The 16843-nt window shown below is 38.1% G+C and overlaps 1 protein-coding gene across 3 annotated transcripts in view; it reads right to left on the reverse strand.

Moving 5' to 3' along the window:
- Positions 1–16392, reverse strand: part of Prkd1 (protein kinase D1) — a 230349-nt gene extending 213957 nt beyond the window's left edge. For 2 of the 3 annotated variants that reach the window (XM_010633543.2, XM_010633542.2), the window contains exon 1: positions 16370–16390. In XM_010633543.2, the coding sequence (XP_010631845.1) occupies positions 16370–16378 (9 nt within the window). In that variant the 5' untranslated portion in view covers positions 16379–16390. Of the gene's footprint in view, positions 1–16369 lie in introns of all 3 variants that reach the window. The other variant, XM_010633545.3, reaches the window with a different exon arrangement.
- Between the last annotated feature and the right edge of the window lie 451 nt (positions 16393–16843).

The following is a 16843-nucleotide window of genomic DNA, read 5'->3' on the forward strand; positions in this document are numbered from 1 at the left end:
TTTAATCCATTTACACTACTCTCCATTTCTTCCTTCCTCCCTTGATCCCCTTTCCGATCTCTGAGTCTATATCACCGCTTCTTCATTTTATCATTAATTTTTTCATACTTTTAGGTTTCTCATAAAAGAGAAAACGTGATATTTTCTAAATCTGGCTTATTTCATGTAACATAATGGTCTCAAGTTCATGAAACCTTCACCTTAATTCACAAGGCCCTCCCATTGTCAAGTCTGCATTTAAAGCTAAGATGCTAGCTATATCTACAAAACACCTCCATAACAAAACACAGATTAATGTTTAATCAGCTACTAGGCAGCACAGCCTACCAACTGACCAATGTAACCAACCATCATAGTACCTTAAATCATGAAGTTGCCTTGAAAGAGCACCAATAAGTCCACTGTGATGAAAACAGCATGGTACTGGCAAAGAAACAGACCTGAGTATCAGTGGACAAGATTAGAAATCGCAGAAAGAATTCCAGAAGTACTCAGCTACCTCATCTTTGACAAAGGAGCCAACCATCCTCACTGGAGAAAAGATAGCCTCTTAAATAAATTGCGTTGGAAAAACTGGATTACAACCTGCCAAAGATTAAAACTAGACCCCTAACCTTTCACCATGCACTAAACTAAAATCTAAGTGCATTCAAGTTCTAAATATTAAAACAGAAATACTAAACTTGCTGGAAGATAAATTAGGTAGAACTCTTGAAGACATTGGCATAGGAAAAGACTTTATGAGATCCTCAGTAGCATGGGAACTAGCACAAAGAATCAACAACTAGGATCTCATGTTTTTTAAAAGCTTTTGCATTGCAAGAGAAACCACCAATACAGCTAAGAGACAACCTACAATGTGGGAAAAATTTTTTCCAGCTGTTTCTCAAACACAGATTTACTATCCAGAATACATAAAGAACTCAAAGAAATTAGGGTCCCCAAGAATAAAGATCTAATTCAAAAATGGTCTGAAATGAACAGACATTTCTCAGGCAAAGAAGTAAAAGCAGCAAATAAACATATAAACAAATGTTCAACACCGCTGTTCATTCGAGAGATGCAGACGAAAACACTGAGATTCCACCTCACCCCAGAAAGAATAGCTGCTATCAAGAAATTAATCAATAAGAAATGCTTGAGGGGTTGTGGGGAAAAAGGAACCGTTCTCCATTGTTGGTGGGAGTGCAGACTGATGCCACCACTGTGAAAATTAGTTTGGAGGTACTTCAAGGAACTAGGATTCGAGGTCCCATTTGAACCATCTATCCCCTTGCTGGGTATCTTCCCCAAAGAATTAAAAGAATCATACCAGAATGTTATGTGGGCACCCATGTTTAGGGCAGCACACTTTGTAATAGCTAAAACTTGGAAATAGCCCAAGTGTCCATCAACTGGAGACTGGATAAAGAAGATGTGGCTTTTCTATAAAATGGAGTACTACTCAGCAACGAAGAATGAGAAACTAGAGACATTTACAGCTAAATGGATGCACATTGAAGTCACACTTTTAAGTGAAGTAAATAGGACACATGTGTAAATACCAAATAGTTTCTCTGGTGTGAAAACTAAAAGTGTAAATAAAGTTCAAATTGTATAACTGACAATGTAAAATAGGAAGAAAGGGGCTAAAGGTATAGGGAAGTGAGAAGGGCAGGGGAAAGGAAAGAAGGGAAAAGCAAAAATATGAAAAAATGAAAACAAAGTCTATGTAAATAGGAAAGGGTGGAGGGACTGAAGGGAGGGCAGGAGAATGGGGAAAAAATAAGAACCAAGACCTGTCATGTAAAGGTACAAGATCCCAATGATGAATGTAACTGTACTGTACACCTAAAAAGTACCAATAAACAATGAGAAAAAAAAAAGAAAAAAAAGAGCACCAAGAAGTAATGGGAAAAAAAGATAACTAAAGCAACAACCTTGGTGAAATCCAAGCCATACCCCTAGCCGCATAGTTTTAAGAAAGTCAATTTTCTATTCTGAACCTTAGTGTGATTATTTGCAAAAGAGGAGGAACATTAAAATGTACCTTTTTATTGTTTAATGGGTTATATGAAGAGTTTAAGGCAACCAGTGAGTGACAGCAACTATCTTATAAGGTCTTTTAGAACTACATCCTCAGGTACTATATTCCTAGCAGGTAAGAGGCGTTTCATCAGTATCTGTAGAAGGAAAGAACAGAGTGAATAAAGGGAAAGAGGATGGAGGAAATCAATGCATAAATAAGTAAATGAAGGAATGACTATCCAACTGGGAAAAACAAAGCCCCTGTACTTGAAATGACAGAAAGGAAAAATTAAAAGCAGTTCTTGCTTTTAAGCAATTTAGACCTGACTAGTAAATAGGTTGGTCTGCAAACAAACATAATACAAATGTACTAAGAAATATAGAAGTTAATTCATCTAATGCATAACACAAGAACTCTGGTACAAGTTCAAACAAAAGACATATTCTAAGACTATGTCGGGTCAAAAACAGACACACAGTGTATGAGATCAGCTACCCAAAGCTTTAAGCACCAGAGTAGATGAATTTAAATGTGATTTTAAAGACATGGAATATTTTGCAAATTAATTGGTAGGATAGGACATTGCTCTATTCAAATTTAAAAGAAAGTAACGAAGTGCTCCCTATCTTTAGAATGCTTCTATTAGATGGAAAATGTAAAGAAGAACTGTAATTCAGTCAGTAGGAGTAACGGATAAGAGATTGGAACCTGAAGAATTCATCAGTGTTTATATCAAATTAGCACAGGGAAAGAAGCTTATCAGGTGACCTAATGAGACAACAAGGTTTTCCCTTAACCTGGATGGAATATCCATCAACACCAACCAATTCCTTATATTTCAGTTCTGCATTAACTTATCAACTTATCAACTTCCTAGTTTCTTCAAAGGCATCCTGCTATGGATATCAGTACTGTAGAAAAGCACATCACCACTGTGAATCAGTAAATGAGCACTCCAGTTCATAAAATATTTTCTGTGGAGTTATTAACCTGGATTTGTCATGTAAGATCTACAGAAAAATTCTACCAAAATAAAAAAGTAAATTTCTGGAACCCAAAATTTGAGAAGCAGTAACTTAGTAAACTAGTTATGAGATAGATCAGCTGAACAGACCAAGCATGAATGCTGTCTCCATATTCCTCCCAAATGCTGACAAGAACTAAATGTTGAAAGGTGAAAGGACCTGGAGACTTCAGGAAAAACAGTGGAGGATAAGAATAATGTCAATGGGCATAAATTATGGGTAGCCTATCTCAGATGGAAAAAAAGCATAACCAAGGTCCAAAGATTGGGAAATATAATGTATTTATGGACTAGAATAAATAGTCCAATTTTGATGGTTCACTAGATCGTTACAAGATGGAACGAGAAAATTATAAAGATAAAGTGTGGCCATTTGGAAAATTTAAGTGACTAGATTAAAACATCTTTTTTTATTAACTGGCAATAGGAAACCACTAAGTTTTGATTTTTTGGGGGGGGACAGGAAAGGGGCTATAAATATTAAAAGTATAATTCTGTATTTGCATAATTATCCGATTAAAAATATAGTGGGTAACTTTGGGGAAGTGACTTACCTGTAGAATTTATTGTAACGGTTTATACCTGAGGTATAAGCTGGAAATACATGTGTTATGATAAAAAAAAGCAGAGGCTGTGAATGTTGAGTTCTAAGAGATCAACCTTTCTTGCTACCCAGCAATCACAGTGAACTGATTTACAGAATGTTTTAAGTATCCACAAAGACAGATATATGCAAAGGACAAAAGAACAATCTAACAACATTGTTAGCAAGGTTTACAAGAATGAGGTGCTGAAAAAGCAAAGTTCTTCAGCAAGTAAGTCCAGCACTTGTCATCCTTCCTTGCCAGCTGACAGTTACCATAATACTGACTCGATTCCTCCTCATACGTTGCCCAGCCCATAAATATACATGACTGAGTCCGGCTCCCATTTCCAGAACCTTATTTCAGCAAACCAATATTTAGAAGAAAAGAGCGCTAGACTCTCAGCAGGGAATTCACCAGCAGCACGAGAAAACCAAATGTGCTTCTTGGTGCCACCTTCTTCATTCATAATCCCAACTAAGAAAATGTATCCTAATGTTTAAAAGTTACCACAGCAACAAAGTGAACAGTTAAAAGGCAATGAACTTAATCAATTCAAGTCATTGTTGGAAAGATTATCCCTTGAGACAAATCTCTCACTGCTAAGATTATTCCTATTTATTTGAAGTGTTTTCTAAAAAGGTAAAAATGACTGACTGAGGATTTCAGATCAATGTGATGGTTCTTTTTCTCAATGAGCTAAAGCTCCCAGTAGACCTGAGCTGCTCTTTTAATCATGACGTTAATCAATAACAATTACACTCAAGAGAATACCAACATTGGTTTTCCAGAAAATCTCATAGGGTTTAAAGTGCTATACTTGTAGAAATAGTCAATATTATGTGTTAAAAAAAAATAGAATTCAGGTTGATTTCTTCTTATTTCCTTAGAGCAGAACTATAGTGTTCTAGACCCAAAAATGTTGGTGTAATGCTTCTAAAACTTGAGTGTGTTTAACAACTGCCTAGATATCTTGTTTAAAATCCTGATTTTTCTTTGGTCTGAGGGAGTACCCTGAAGTCTGTATTTCTAGAAGCATAAGGATGGATGCCCTTGTCACCGGTCAGTAAGCCATGACAGAAATAGCAAGATGCTGTACCTCCTCACAGACTGATCAGGGGAAAAAGTCAAAGTCATTCACAATGGCTGATCCATTTCATCATAAGAGATGACGTCCTTGAAAGACATAGAGAAAAATTGTAATACTAAATTTACCTCAAAAAAACAGCATTTTCTAAATGTATTCCAAGGAACTCTATCTGGAATATGAATAGTTGCACCCCCACACACACGTCACCCCAACAAATAACAGAATACTAATAGAAGGCTCAATGGATATATCAATAAATTAAACAAACTTAGGGAATAATAATGGGTACTATTTGTTAAGCACTTACTAGGTGCCAGGCCTTGTTTTAAATATAAGAGGTAGAATAAGCCATTTAATCTTTACAGTAACTCTATTAGGCAGGAACTGTATTACCAGCCCGTTCTGCAGATATGGAAAGAGGAGCAAGGAAAAGTTGAGTCACTTGTCCAAGATCACAATGCTGGTGAGCTGGTGAGTGGTGCAGCTGGGACTCACCCCTGGCAAGCTGTCTCCAGAGCATGGCTTGGCTCCTTGGCACATAAGCACTTCACAGTACTAATGGGAAGTGTGAATCACCACAAGGTGAGGTAACTACTTGTTAATAGCCAATGAAGGGAAATAAGCAACAGAAAGGAGAGAAGAAAACTTAAAAGTTAGGACTAAACCTACCATGGGAATAAGCTAGAAAGGGAAAAAAAATTTTAAATGAAGTAATTCTTGGAGAAATAATAGATTTAGAAAACTGTACTGTAGCAGTGGAGAAGCCATCCGTCCAACACAGAGGGGCTGAGTGAAGACCCATCTGCTTGGCACATAAACACCCAGAGGAGGAAAGCAGGTCGAGTGAAAGTCCTCACCAACCAGGGGAACACACCATCAGCGTGTTTCCACCACGTACAATAGGAAAACTGTCAAGGACAACAGTCAGGATGCTTCTTACACTAATTGCCCAATTGGCAAATTTTCTGGGGCCTTTGCAGGGTCTGCTTGTCTTTCTGCAGGACTGATTGGACCTTCCTCCTCTAAGTAGCATCTTTGTGAAAGTGAGCACAGAGAAGGGATGACAATCAAATCAGTTTATTTTTCTGAGAGAAGGACACAAAACTCATGATGAAAATATTTTCTCATTAATCGTAGATTTCAAGGAACTCTCTCTGTCTGACCTTCCAGTTGCTGAAAGAGGAATCACACTGAGTGGACCCAGTCTGAATTCTGTAGGCTGAAGTAGAAAACAGCCAGCACATTCTGCAAAATATATGCTAGATCAGGCAGAACAATAAACAAAGTAGCTGTTTGCTTAGATGAGCATGAGGAAATGGTTCCAATTATTCAGACAAACCTTAAAGCAAAAAAAAAAAAAAATGACCCTTGCAATCCCTTAATTTCACTGATTCCCCAACGTAATGTATTATGTGCAGAGCCACTTGTGGAAAACTAGTCTAGATGAAGGAAAAGATAAACCTTCCCTGGAGACAAAGCACAGCCTTTAAGTATCCTGAAGTGATCAGAGGTATAAATGTATTTCCAAGCAACAAAATGAGCATACTTTCTCTAAATGACAAGAGAGTTCCCTTGGTCTCCAAGACTGAAATGTGTCACAAAAACTATTCTTATTCCTCAGCATCAACCCAGCACCCTTATTTGTAGGGTTCTATAATGAAGTAATCTAATTCTGTTGTGCTAGTACTTCAATCTACACTTACATACATATTTTCAAATATTTTAATGTTATCTAAATGTTTTCCATCAGCATGTTCCTTTTACAAGAATCTTTCATTGTTCCAAGATACAAATCATGTCCTTTTGAGTTCCAGATGAAAACATTTTAGGCCTATTTAGTGATTTTATTTCAATAGACATCTATGCACATGTAAAGCAGTTTCACTGTAATTTAAAAATACTCTTTCCTAGGACTTACTGTGTTGATATTAGCATGGCACTTAAGAAAATGCTTCCAGGTGGTAGCACCTGCTCTGGCTTTGAAACACCAACCCTAAAACCTATAGTCAGGCACCCAAACAGGGAAGAGCAACAAACTATATATTTCAGCACCTAGCAGTTTTGGCACCTCATTTGGAACTGGTTATTGCCAGCTGGGCATTCTGCCATTTCCTTGAGGCAAAATTAAAGTGAAAGATGCAAGGGTTGTATTGTAATTTTCCACCACATATTTATATCATTATGGGTTTTGTGCTGCTCTAGTCCCCACACAGGCTCGTTGAATATCTTCTTATTATGTCACTGAGATTTGAAGCAAATATAGGATGATGCAATGAAAACAAGTGGGCACTGTGTATAGTAAATGACTGCTGAAGACAACACCACGCCTTTCAGAAGGCACTACACAATTTTCAGGGCCCTTCGTTCAAACAACAGGGGAAAACACCATTAATGGCACAGAAATATCAAGCTCTTTCTTACCTTTTTACAGTTTCTCCTCGGTGGTGGTGGAACACACTGTACATCCCTAGGGAACAGGGTTACCCATGCAGTGAAAGCAGACCCTCTGGGGTTCTGCTGACATTACACAAAAGCCCTCATGAGGATTCCATGCTAACTATTAGCTCTCCCAAAACCACCAGGACCATCCAGGGAAGGTGACTCAGGTATCTTCCTTGGTGTAGGCTTACTGTACAACCCTCAGGCAGATAAGGCCATGGACAGACAGGGGACTCACAGGAGCAGTTGGATCCCCATGTGAGGATGCATCAGGTGTCTCCGTTAGGGGCAGGTGAGGTGCTCACCCAGCCAAGGCTTCCACTGAGGCCCTCCTGGATGGAGACAGCTGTTAACAATGTCCTTGCTTGTGACCTGCTGATATTCTGCTCCGGTCCCCAGTGCTCTTGGCCACAGGCTGAGAAAAGCAGCAGTTGTTATGCAAAAGCTTGAAAGAAGAAGCTAGGTAAGGCTGGGTGTCTTAGGAGATGGGGGAGCAAGAAACGGACAGCAGCCAAAAACCTACCTGAATGAAGCAGCAGCCTCAACCCAGGCTCAAGCCTTCAAACAAGCACCATTATCCAATCAACTTTACATATAACATACAAATATGAACATAAAATGAAGAATTTTGAGACACCAAAGCAAAGCATTAAACCCCAAGCCTATAGCTCTCATTGCTGAGTGATAAATCAGGCAATGAAGATATAAAAACCCAAGGCCTGTGCTCACTTTCTCAGCACACATACTAAAACTGGGCAACACAAATTAGCATGGTCTTTGCACAAGAAATACACACAGATTCGTTACATGTTTCATGTTATTATTTTACATCAGTAAATACACTTATACACTTATACACATAACATACATAAGTAAATACACATAGCATGTGGAAACTCATGGAAAACGGAAAAAATAGTATCCATGTCAGTATCCTTGTTCTGCTTCTATGGTAATTTCGTAAAATGTAATAGGGAAAAAGCATGTAAAATTACAAAAGCTCTCTCTGTACTACTTCCTACATCTGAATATTTTAATTATATGCATTGAAAAAGATCTAAGGCCTACTAACTAGACACATATAACATACAGCCAATTAAGCCATCTACCTCTACCTGAATATTTTCATAACACTAATTTGATTTTGATATGATATAAAAGATCAGACCATAAATAACCTGCCTCAATACAATTCCTCCTCTGAGGAGCAATGTGCTCAGCTGTATTTCTGTTGAGACTTATCTATTAAAGATAAAATGAAAACACACATTCCAGAAACTGCAAAAATATTCTGAAAACTAGAGCAGTCTATACAAAAGCACACCTTTATTCACCAAAGAAAACAACTGTGTGCAGGAAGACCTATACTCAAAGTATTCAATTCTTGCAATCAGGAAATTGACTTATGTACTTTTAATAATTCAAAATATATGTTTCCAAAGGGGAAGTGGGAAGGGGAGAGGAAAGGAAATAAAGGGAAAGAAAAAATGTGAAAAAATGGAAACAAAGTCTTTGTGAATAGGGAAGGGTGAAGGGGGTGAAGGGAGGGCAGGGGTATGGGGACCAAGATTTGTCATGTAAAGGTACAAGATCCCAGTGATGAATGTAACTGTATTGTTTACTTTCAATGTGCCAATAACAGGAAAAAAAATATATACATATATATGTATGTATGTCTGATGCTGGTATAGTTATTTGAAAGTTTCATATACAACAGACAAAACATCTTTCCCGTCAGAAGCTGAAGTGCCAAAAATATAATAAGGAAAATATGAATTCTCTGGGCTGGGTTCCCAGAAAACCTGGGCCAGGTGACAATTCTGTTACTTTTTTATGTGAGCAAATGTCCGAAGGGGATCGGTTTTGTTACAGTTCTAGGACAAATGTAGGGTCAAAGCCATAGGGCCTAAGGGACGGAGACTACTCAAAGGGCAACTATTTCCACTGAGGTCTTTATGTGAGTAATGAAAGAACTATGCTTAACACGACACACCGCAGCACAACAGAAGCACTCTATAGATGTTAGCCCTTAATATCAATGGTGACAGCATGCTCCTCCGTGACCTTTCAAGTCCTCAGCACCAACTCTCAGTGTAATTACATGTTCATTCACTGCATCTAACATTTCTTCCTCCATCAGAGAATGCTCACAGTCAAGATCAGCCCACCTCAGAGTCTAGTCAGTACTTTGCAAAGACCCTTGTGTAAACAAAGGAAGAAGTTTGGGACTCAAATTAATTTGCTACTGCTATCTCTGTACCTCTGGTAAACACTGGGCTCTTCATTAAGGAAACTGAATTTGAATTTCAAAGAGGAATGAATATTCATTCACTTTGAGTAATTACATACTAAAGTATTCAAAATATATTTGTTGAATGAAAAACCGAATTAATGAATGGATATGTGCAGAATTCTCTCCAACCTTTTTTTTTTCTATTTACTCACTAAATCCCTTTGCAGCCTCTTTTGAGAGTTAAAGTATCAGAGGAGGAGGGGAAGAACCACAAGTAGAACAGCATTTTGCTCATGACCTCACTTGACCGTATTGTGCGGTCCAACTACATAATTAATCACTGCCAGCAGCAGTCAGGTGCAGGCACGCCAATAACACTGTCACTGTTTGCCAGGTGTGGCAAATTACTGCATTTTCGTCTAGCCAAGCTTTGCTCCTGGGAGTCTAACAAAAAGCACTTAAGAACCTCCTGAGGCAGGAGAGCAGTGTTGGCTGACAATCAATGTCTCCTTGCTAGTGGCGCCCTAGTTCGGTTCTGACAGGCTCAAGTTCTTATGGATGCCTAGGCTGTGGGCTGTGCCAGTGTACAAAGGAAGTGAGCTTTCCCCCGCCCCATTTCGGGGCCTGGCAGTTCTGAATAGCTTACCTCTTATGTCTGCATGTGCTCCAACCACAGTCTGCACACCTGATTTCAATGCACTTTCTCAAAGGAATATTTAAAACCCCTTCCACTCCATTTAGCAAGAATCCTGTGCGGGCTGGATGTGCTGCCTCAGTGATTCCCTACTGCCTCCACTACTGGAGCTGACACAAACACAGCTTTGTATCCACTCACCAAAAAAAAAAAAGCCCTGAAACCCTTCTCTTCCGTTACTGATTCTGTAACACTCAAAACTAAGCTAATTATATTTCATGCCATTTAATTATATATCTAAACTTTAATGACTAAGCAAAATATAGGCAAGAGCCAACTTGAATTGTGTGACTATACAAACAGGGTAAAGAATGGCTGGATATCTAAGTAAACTCCAAGCTAAAAGAAGAAAACAATGCATGGTTAACAGGCAAACTATGCAAAGTGTTTTGTGTTGATCCTTAACACCGGGTTTTCTAACATGTACCATTAAAACCAACTGTAATTCCAAGTTCCTTGGTTAATTCATACTCAGTATGAGAGTGTTTTCACTTACTGTAAAACTAAAAGTCTAGAAAGTGCATTAAATGACCTTCTGACCATCACAGAAAAATTATTACAGTGGGCTTCATACCACAACATTAATTAAATCTTCCTATGGTAAAACTACCACTGGAAATATCTAAATTATTTAAGATTAAATCAAACATGTGATAATTATTTATTTCAAACCCACTAATACTTTATAGTTAACATGAATAACCTATAGAGCTTCATGGTTTCTATTTTTCCAACACATTCTCACCCCTCCATCACAGAAATTCAGTTTTAAAATGTCTGTAGAGGAAAACTGTTCAGACCAAGATGTTAAACATAATCATGAGAGGTAAAATCCAAGTACATGTCTTTGGCACAAACTCATCCACATATAAAAGAAAAGACAGAAGATGAGGGAGACACTTATTGATAACAATGTAACAATTAAGAGAGACCCTGGAACAATTCATGGAATGATGAAATGCAACATTCACCAAGGATCCGATATAACGCATGTCGTGACTTCAACCCTGTCTGGATAGTGGAGAATGTCTGGGTGTCTCAGTATCCCTCTCAGGGACCACTCGGCCTGCATGCACTGTCAACTCTTTAGGACCCCTAGTCCACTAACCACCTCCAACTGCGCTTCCACAAAGCCCAACTGCAGCTCACTCTTTATTCTCCAATGAGCTACAGAAATTACAACTGCACTCATGTCTGCCAGTTTCAACATGGTGCCCCTTCTCGACATATTAATAACCATCTCCTCACTAAAGAAGTTGTTTCTCTCTTTAGTATCGGTAAAAGCAAAGGAAACATTTTAATAAACAGAACACAGACGATCAAAACTCCTCTCAGAAGCTTCAATCAGTTGTTTATAGGAACCTATACAAAGAGAAAATTACCTGCCCTGAACTACTAGATCTGACTAATAGCATGGGCCACCACTCAGGAAGGACAGAAACAGTGAGGTCAGGAGTAGATCCGCATTGTTTTTAAAAATATATGTTGTCAATACTTAAAACTATTGTTACATAACTTATAAAACATTTTGGAGAGAAAAATCTCTTACCCCGGAACACACTGAAATAATCTGGAAATTATTTACTTTTTACTCATCACAGAGTCCAACACAAGAACTCCTTCTAATGATCTTCCATCTTTTTTATTTCCTATTGAAGTAGATGTTCAGGCAAACCACTGATGATCATCAGAAGTTTACACCTACTCTGCTTTGTCCTCCGTGAAGCTGTTGTTGCAGGGCTTCTTAGGCTTTGCTGGCAGTTTTGTATTTCAGTGGACTGTAAAGGGGTGTGATGTCCTGAGTCACATAAATAATCCATTCTGTGTAACCGTATGATTACTAAACATGGTCTCCACACACTGAAATGCTCCCACATTCCCAGAAGTCCAAGAGATCAGTTTTCTCTGCTGCGGTCTTCAGTATAAAATAAACTAGGAGTGACCTACTAGGTTGCAAAATGATTCATTTCACCACGTTTAGACTTTAAAAAGACATATGAAGGCCTGAAAGATTTCAAGTTAGTTTATAGATATATTTATATACTGTACTCCTTACGCAAGCTGAGTCATTTTTTAAGGGCAAGGATGTGCGTCCCAGAGCCACCTTTGAATATATGCTTTCTTTCAAGGTTACATACCTGAGATCTGTAACGGTGTAACCTAAAATAAATGTGCTGCAACACAGGAAAGAGAGAGGAGGCTTCTAGAGGTCTGGTAACACATAAATAAATTGTGCCTTTTAGCAATGCCTTCCCTCAACAAAGCCAAAGAATGTGTGGCAAACTGATATACTTTAACTTTTGAAGATATTATTTCAAGAAAGATCCATATTTCTTCAATAAAGAATATTCTAGCTCTCTGAAGAGGATTCTAAAGAGCCAGGAATTTTGGTTTCCACCAAGTTATCCTCTGAGGAAAAGGCTGAGGTCAGTAAGATGAAGAGGGATAGGACAGTTATTTTTACACACAAAACACACCATTTATTGTATCATAGGTGTTGTCTTTAATTATTCCCAATAAGGCCCCACTGTAACTTTATAAGTAGTGCTGCTATGCAGTTCCCCTAAGACAACAGAAAAACAGACTAACTTGTCTAAGATCACTGTGCTGGTAAACTTCGGGGCCAGTGTTTGAACCCAAGCAGTGCAACTCCAGAGTCTGTGCTCACAACATTTACCTTGTCCTGCCTCTCTGCCACCTACTCCTTCCTTCCACAATTCTTCCATAAGCCAGTGTTTGAACCCAAGCAGTGCAACTCCAGAGTCTGTGCTCACAACATTTACCTTGTCCTGCCTCTCTGCCACCTACTCCTTCCTTCCACAATTCTTCCATAAATTCTACCTGAAACACTAACAGTGAAAGAGGAAAAATACATCACGACTACAGAGGAAACGGAAAGTGTACAGCTCTGTTTGTTTCTTCCTTCTCAGTTAAAGGCAACTATCGTTTCATTGAAAAAAAACAGTCTGTCTTCCAAACCCAAATGACAAAAACAGCAGGAAAGAAAATGCTATTTTCAAGTTTCTAGTAGGTTATCATAAACAACGAAGAGAGAAAAACAAATTAAAGTCATACAAAATGGCATTTGACGGGATCCCTTGTACCTCACTGACTATGACAATCTGAAGGCACTGTGTTTGGTGGCAACATTGAGCACCCTATGGTGTGAAAATGAAGGATGACCACGCTTGGAAAGAAAAGAGAAGCATATTGTAAGCAAGTGTAAATGCACAGTAAGGTCTGAATGTTGTGGAAATAAGCCCAGGCTGCTTCTCAATTCATGAGTTTAGCTGAGATGGCAGAACAGATGACAAACAACAACAAACAGAAACACCATACCACACAATTCTCTCCAATAGTGAAGATAAATATCCATAGCCGCTTATTTAATTCCATGCTAATTTACTTTCTTGTTTAACCAGTCTAAATATTTGCTATTAAATATTCATGTATTGTTTTAATACCTTCAGGGTTTTATTCTTCAAGGAATTAATTTATAAGTACCTGTAGTCAAAACAGCACACTTTTCTCAAAATAACAACAAAAACCTTTACTCAAAGATTTAGTATCAATCCATTGGTCAAATGTACATCTTAAGGAGAATTTAGTCTTGTTGGCAATTAACACCTAAATACTGATAAAAAGTTTCATTTGAGAAAAAAATTGTCATCTATTATCTAGTATAACTATTTGGTCCAGTTTTAGCATCAGTGGAAATTAATAACAAGTCTTTCACTTCTTCTTGAAGTCCTAGAGTTATTCGACTCAATCTATTTCTTTGGTATGCCTCTGTTTTATTTTTTTGTGAAGTTTAACAAATAAGATCAATCTATTCAAAGAAAGCGAAGTAATAATTTTAATGCAGTTCTTAAGTATTGTCTTAGTTACCTTCCTCCTCACTGAGACACAATACCTAACACACAACACTTAAAGGAGGAGAGGTTTATTCTGGCTCATGTTTCAATCCATGGCAGTCCAGAAGAAACAGCATGGCGAGGAGGATGGCAGAGGCAGAGGAAAAGTTGCTCACCTCATGGTACCAAGAAGCAGAGAACAAAGGGCAGATCCCCATGGGAGACTTATCCTTGCTGGCCACACCCCAGTAACTCACCTTTCCAACCAGACCTCACCTCCTAACATTGTCAGCTATAAACCCCCAAAATCCAATCACCCTCCAAAAGCCCCACCCATAAGCCCATGAAGCTCTTGACAGATACCTACATATAAACCATAACACTTATAGTAGTTGTGGTTAAGCTTATTAGTACATAAAATCCATTAATTTGTTAAAGCAAAAGAAATGATTCAGCTGTAGAAACCCATCAAACCCCAAAATAAAAAATGTTCTATTGAAAAACGGCATACTTTATTCTTCAAAAAGTCAATGTCATGAAGTACAAAGAAGGATTGCGGGAGTATCTCCATTAAAAGATAGTAAGGGGACATAATTACCAAGGCAGTAACTTATCCTAGGCTGGATAAGTTAGGAAGGGGAAACAGGGCCTAAAAGAAAGGACTGGCTCAATTAGTGAAGCTGAAATGTAAATGATTAATTCATTGAAACTGATAATTGCACTCTGATTGTACATACACCTGCTCCTTGGCAAATACACACTGAAGTACATGTGAAGGCCGTGGTATGTAACATCCTAAGATGTCTCAAGAAGAAAAGCATGAGAATGAGGGACACAGCACTCAATGATAAAGTGAATGAGGTATAATGCTCAGATGAATTTGGGTAAAAGCTGAGGAACAGCCCCTGTATTGTTTTTTATTGTTGGTAAATTCCCAGTAAACTTAAAAGTATTTCCTATTAAAAGCTAAATGTAACTTTTTTTTTTTAATTTACCGATCTACACCTGCAGTAGGAAAGCTGTAGACCAGACTCAATCTTTGCAAGTCACAGAAGCCCAGAATTCCTGACTTTTGCACTCACAGTCTGTGGCAGCGCAGACTATCATAGTGAACTTTCATAGGACCTTGGTTGATATGGAATGCTGGTCTTTATTAGATATACTCTAGTTCCTCAGGCTCTACCATGAGAAGGTGAGGCACATGTATCCTGAACACAATGAGTACTAGAACACAAGCCCCCCTATATCAGAATAGGTAATAAAGACAATCTAGGGGCAAGGCCTTCTGACCACATTTCTAGTAGCCTGACTCAGTGCATATTTAATGCACTTACTACACACAGGCACTAGACTACAGGCTAGAAAGAGAAAAAAATGCATAAGCTTTGTCTTTGCCCTTAAAAAGCTCACAGCCTAAGGAAAGAAGGGCATACAATTCTGTAATTACAGTAGAATCCATGAAATGCTGTTGTCATGAAGGTGTGCACCAAGTGCTCTAAGAAGGCTTCAGTGAGAAAGTGAGACCTATGTTACTTGATTATATAATAGCAATTTACTCTGTGCCAGGGACAGGAACGTTGAAGATGAGTAAGCACACCTCAGCTGACAAGAACAGAAGTGAGAAGGGTTCCAGATGAAAGCAATCAATAACGTACAAAAATGGCTTGATCCATGCAAGCCTTACATGTTTTCCCTGAATAGTAAGAGAATGAGTACTACTGGGAGCACAGCCTCTCCTGAGGGTTTGAATAATGAGAGGACATAAAAACAAAATAGGGGCAGATTCTACATGGCTTCTGATATCATGCTAAGAAACCACAAGTTAAGAAAAAAAATCACAAGATAGTCCTATGCAAGGAAGGGTAGAATATTTTCAACAGGAAATTTTAAGTGATAAAATTAAATTTCTGGTTGAAATGCAGAGCACAAATCATCAATAAAAGACAGGAATTAGGTATAGCAGTTCACATATATGGCAACTATCTTCAAATGTTGAGACCAGAGCTTGAACTGAGACAACATCGACAAGGCAGAAAGGTAACATGAGTAGGGCTTAGCAACCCAACTTACCATGTTTGATGTGATTTGGTAGAGGAGGGAGTTTAAAAGGATGCAGCTGTTTAGCTCAAACTTTGGGAATCATAGCAATGATTGATAAAAAAGGAAAAGACGAAGTCAATCTTGAACATATGGACTTTAAAACTCCTACATAGCATGTTTAAAGATATTCAATACATAATTTACTTCTGTGCAGGAGTTAAAAGTAAATATAAATATGTTAGGACATCGATGTTGATGATAAAATACAAGATCATGCTCTGTCTTCTCTAGGGAAGATTTACAAACTGAGTAGAGAGCTAAGAATAGATATTTAAAGATGATCACAAGAAAAAGCTAGAAGAGGAAGGAGAAGGAGAAGAAGCAGAATTATAACACACAGTACCTTGGACATGGGTTAGGCACCAAGTAGCCACAGATCAGCTGCTCATATATTCATTGTGGCCACCAGGCATGAGATGCTTGGATAAATCCTCCTAAAATGATATAATAACTTTTAGGTTTGGATAGAGAGTTCAGGTTCAATTCTCATTCTATTCACTCTCTCTTTACACACTATAGAACTACAGAAGTAAACAAAGACTTTATTTTAAAAGACACATAAGAAAGGATACACTAGAACCTTCATAGAGACATTTAGGGCTTAGAAATCAATACAAAGGAAAAAGGGTTCACAAACTAATTCTTCAATACATTCACCCTTATTTTGAAAATTGATGGGCAAAATATTATAATAAACCATTGTTAAAATAATGCAAACTTTCCAATTGCAACACAGCGATGCTAGGCTATTCTGGATTAAACAATAGCATCCTTCACATGGAATGCCTGCAGATGAACAGCTGAGAGCACGTGTGCC

This window comes from Fukomys damarensis, unplaced genomic scaffold (genome assembly GCF_012274545.1).
Source record: "Fukomys damarensis isolate Sample0158 unplaced genomic scaffold, DMR_v1.0_HiC HiC_scaffold_17, whole genome shotgun sequence".
Taxonomy (NCBI): domain Eukaryota; kingdom Metazoa; phylum Chordata; class Mammalia; order Rodentia; family Bathyergidae; genus Fukomys; species Fukomys damarensis.